The sequence below is a fragment of the Orycteropus afer genome, unplaced genomic scaffold (genome assembly GCF_000298275.1).
Source record: "Orycteropus afer afer isolate SDZICR_OR568_19922 unplaced genomic scaffold, OryAfe1.0 scaffold00292, whole genome shotgun sequence".
In the NCBI taxonomy this organism is placed as follows: domain Eukaryota; kingdom Metazoa; phylum Chordata; class Mammalia; order Tubulidentata; family Orycteropodidae; genus Orycteropus; species Orycteropus afer.
Genome location: NW_006921879.1, coordinates 1,811,275 through 1,816,159, shown reverse-complemented (window position 1 = coordinate 1,816,159; position 4,885 = coordinate 1,811,275). Strand labels below are relative to the sequence as shown.

The 4,885-nt window shown below is 40.7% G+C and overlaps 1 protein-coding gene across 1 annotated transcript; it reads left to right on the top strand.

Moving 5' to 3' along the window:
- Positions 1–2,551: 2,551 nt before the first annotated feature.
- LOC103205757 (olfactory receptor 10G3) lies at positions 2,552–3,493 on the top strand. The gene has a single exon (XM_007951156.1). The coding sequence runs from the start codon at positions 2,552–2,554 to the stop codon at positions 3,491–3,493; it is 942 nt and encodes a 313-aa protein (XP_007949347.1).
- Positions 3,494–4,885: the final 1,392 nt, after the last annotated feature.

Sequence of the window (4,885 nt, the reverse complement as noted above, 5' to 3'; positions counted from 1 at the left end):
TAGAATCTTTTACAGAATGAACAATCAAATTTGTAAAATCATTTTAAGAGCCATTTGGAAATGATAAAGGAAATCTACAAGGGACATAGTATCCAAAACCAAACCCACTGCTGTTGAGCCCATTCTGACTCAGAGTGACCCTGTAGTACAAAGTAGTACTGCACCATAGGATTGCCAAGGTTGTAAATCTTTATGGAAGCAGACTGCCATATCTTTCTCCCACAACATAGACTCAGGAAGAAAATAACTAAAGAATAAACTTTGTCAATTTATTCCAATTACTGCCTAGAGAAAAAAATATATATTGTATCTGAAGGGAAACATCAAGTGTTCTCTTAGTTGAAGGTGCTGTATAATTTACCAGGTATAGCTCATCAGGACCTATAATAGCCTAAATTAAGTTTACCCCCATCAAATTCCCTTTGCTCTGATTCAAAACTCAGAAATATTCATCTGATTCCTAATTTTATTTCCAGGGAACTTTTGGTATTAGTAAGTGGGTGCTCTGAGTAGTAGACATACCATTACAGTCCCAGAAAAGAGATTTTCCATTGTAAATTAACAAATTGGTTGTTTGGTTTATAAGTCATCCTCCCAGGTATTTGAATAGTGTAAATTGGTTTCCCAGTGCCCGATTCCTCCAGAGATACATGACCAAATCAGGACTCTAACTAAATCTACAGAGTTAAATGTCAGAATTTTGAGACCCCAGGAAACTACAGCATCCCTTGACATCCAGACCAGAGGGGCCACCTGAGATCAATCCAGCCAGGACTGCTTGCTGGGCACGGTCATGCATTTCTCAGAGACCTTGTATGGGCACTGAAACTCTCTGTGCTTTCTGAAGTTGCGGAGCAAGAGGAGGATGCCAGTGTCTATAGCCCAAAGGAGCTCTGTGATCAACTCTTTGAAGTTTAACCATCACTGATTTCCTGAGATTAAAATGTTTACTTAAAAAATCACAACTGCCAATTCATTCCCTTGCAGAGGATAACATGGCATGGGGTGGGAATATTTATTGCTTTTTGTTTGAACTTCTGTAACAGAGATGGTTAAATCATGAGGGGTAAGCTTTGACAGAGCATGAATATAGTGGGGTAACATTAAGAGATTAATATCAAGATTATTGAGTACAACTACCGATTATTATTCCTTGTCTGACAGAATTGGGTCCGGTGTTTCATTTCCCTCCTCCATAGCCTTGATGAGGAAATCAACGCCCACAGGATCTGGTCTGGATGACCAATATGCATTATAATATTCACATTTGGGCTTTTCAGCCAGAGGCAGAACCATCTATCCTTGGTGCTTCACTCCTCCACAAAGGTTGCCTGTTCCCTGCTGTTTGCAGTCCCCTGACCCAGGGCAGAAAATAACCTGTACAGGAGTGAAGGCAGAGAGAATTGTTAATCACAGAGCCGCTGATATTCCCTGTCACCTCATTCTCCTGCTTCTGAGTGAACATGAAGTATTCCAAAGTGAAATTAAACCATTTCAGTTTCTCTGGCATCTCATCTCAAGCCATGAGTTTAAAAATCAGAAAGTCGTAGGAATAGAAGGAATTTTTAAAAGCTCATTAAATCCAACCCTTTCCTTCAGGTAGGGAAATATCAATCTAGGGTGTTGGACTGAGAACTTAAGATAAATTCCACACTGAGAATCATTTCCTCTCTTCTCCGATCATCCTTGTTCCCTACCCAGTCAGGCTAAGAACATTTCTTCAGTCTCTGACTTGTCATATGACCATCTTTCTTTTCTTCCCCCTCTTCTCTCTTCCTTTATCCCAGGCTTAGATTATTATACACAAAGCAACTGAAAAGCATAGCACCAAGTACCAACAAAAATGCACAGTGGTATTACTCCTCTCTTTACTTACATGGTCACAGCCTCATGGGCTTTCTCTTTCTTTGAATTGTAAAGAACTTGAAAAGTAAATTTGTACAGCATCAACAAGTGTCACATACAACTGTCCAGTTCATGAAAATGCTATTTCATTCTGTCTACATCAAAACAAGGTGGAAATGTTCTCTGTTCCCTTCTGCATATTCCCCATTTAAGGTAAGTTTCTGTCCTAACAGAGATAAGAATAAGCCAATAGCCTCTGGAACTTTCTAAAGTGGTAGAGCATATAGTGAAACAAATACCTGTCGTACATGGCCATGTTTCCAGGAAACCATTACTGTTTGGTAAAATTGATCTAGGCACAGACAGAATTCAGTTAAGTTTTTCAGTAATGTGCCAGAGAGATATTTTAAGCTTTGAACTGAACACAACTACTCAACTCTACCATTGTTAGCACCGAAGCAGCCAGCGACAACATGTAAATGAAAGAGCATGGCTGTGTATGAATTACACTTTATTTACAAAAACAGACTAATCCCTGCTATAGAACATAGTTTCTCCATATTTGTCATGTCTCCACCTAAGAGAAAAACTTCTCTGCCACTGACCCAGATTTTCAAAATCTCTTTCTCTAGTCTTTCCTCATGTTCCTCTTACTTCTATGCTAACTCCTGTTTTGTCCATTACCTAGGTAAGATCTCTCCAGGGAATGGAAAGAGTCAACAGCACACTGTTGACTGAGTTCATCCTGACTGGAATTCCCTACCCAATAAGGCTAAGAATGTTTCTTTTTGTCTTCTTTTTGCTCATCTACATCCTGACTCAGCTGGGGAACCTACTTATTTTAATCACTGTCTGGGTAGACCCACAGCTCCATGCCCGCCCCATGTACATCTTTCTCGGTGTTCTCTCCATCATTGATATGGGTATCTCCTCCATCATTGTCCCTCGCCTCATGATGAACTTTACTGTAGGGATAAAACCCATTCCCTTTGGTGGCTGTGTGGCCCAACTCTATTTTTATCACTTTCTGGGTAGCACCCAGTGCTTCCTTTACACACTGATGGCCTATGACAGGTACTTGGCAATATGCCGGCCCCTGCACTACCCTGTTCTCATGACTCCTAAGCTGAGCACCTTGCTTGTAGTTGGAGCTTGGATGGCCGGGTCCATCCATGGGGCTCTTCAGGCAATCTTAACTTTCCGCTTGCCTTACTGTGGGCCCAACCAAGTGGACTACTTCTTCTGCGACATCCCTGCGGTATTGAGACTGGCCTGTGCAGATACAAAAGTCAACGAGCTGGTGACCTTTGTGGACATTGGGCTGGTGGTTGCCAGTTGCTTCTCTCTGATCATCCTATCTTACAGACAGATCATTCAGGCCATCCTAAGAATCCACACAGCTGATGGGCGGCGCCGGGCCTTTTCAACCTGTGGAGCTCACATAACTGTGGTCACTGTGTATTATGTGCCCTGTGCCTTCATCTACCTGAGGCCTGGAACTAACAGCCCCCTGGGTGGAGCAGCTGCCCTATTCCCCACAGCCATCACTCCTTTCCTCAACCCTCTTATCTACACTCTGCGGAATCAAGAGGTGAAGTTTGCCCTAAAGAGAATGATAAGAGGCCCAGAGACTAAGAGTAAAGTTTGAAAATGTGTATCCTCCACTGAGGAAGTCTTTATACTTAGAATCTGTTCTAATGTTTAGCTTTTAGAAAATTATTATTATTATTATTATTATTACTGTTTTATGTAGTCACATAATATAAGCACAACAGGATCAAACAGCAATTTAAGATAAAAATACCACTTTCTAGCAGTTCCTTGGTATCCCCTCCAGATAAATAACTCTCAGCATCTCCAAGACTAAAAAGTGAGTCTAAAGCCACGCAGAAGATAGCAAAAGGTGGAAGATTTAGACATCCAGAGGATTGGTATGCCAAAAATATTCGATGGCTTTAGAGCTTCTAAATGATATTGATCAAGCCTTCATAAAATGGTTATAGTTCTCTTGATGGAGGACATTCTTCAGTTCTGTTCAGATAGGCTGTCTCTTAGGAGTGCTATAAGAGAAACTGTAGATGTCTTTCGAGAGCATCTTAACACACTTGGCTTTGAGTACTTCCTAAGATAGTTCCAAAAGGTGCTCTGGTAGCATAGTGCCTAAGGCATTTGACTGCTAACCAGAAGATTGGCAGTTCAAACCCACCAGCCATTACCCACCAGCTGCTCTGTGAAAGGAAGATGGGGCAATCTACTTCCATAAAGATTTACCACCTTGGAGACACAATGGGGGCTGCTGTGAGTCAAAATCAACTCAATAGCAATGAGTTTGGTTTTTTGTTTTATATGTAATATATAATAACTACTCTATGTACAATGGAACAAAACACTGCCCAGTTTTGCACATCCTCACAATTCTTGCCATATTTGAGCCCACTGTTGCAGCCACTGTGTCAATTCACTTCATTGAGGGTCTTCCTCTTTTTTGTTGGCTCTCTACCAAACATAATGTCTTTCTCCAAGAACTGATTCCTCCTGATAACATATCCAAAGTACATGAGATAAGTCTCCCCATCCTCACTTCTAAGGTATGTTCTGATTGTACTTCTTCGAAGACAGATTTATTTGTTCTTGTGGCAGTCTATGGTATATTGAATATTCTTCACCAACACCACAATTCAAAGGCATCAATTCTCCTTCAGTCTTCTTATTCATTGTCTAACTTTTGCATTCATTTGAGGCAACTGAAAATACCATGGCTTGAGTCAGGCACACCTTAATCTTCAAAGTGACACCTCTGCTCTTTAACACTTTAAAAGGATCTTTTGCAGTAGGTTTGCCCAATGCAATAATACATCATTTGATTTTTTGACTGTTGCTTCTGCACGTGTTGATTGTGCATCCAAGTGAAATGAAATCCTTTTCAACTTCAATCTTTTCTCCATTTATAATGATGTTGCTAATTGGTCCAGTTTTGAGGATGAATGTTTTCTTTATGTTGAAGTTAATCCATACTGAAGACTGTAGTCTTTGCTCTTCA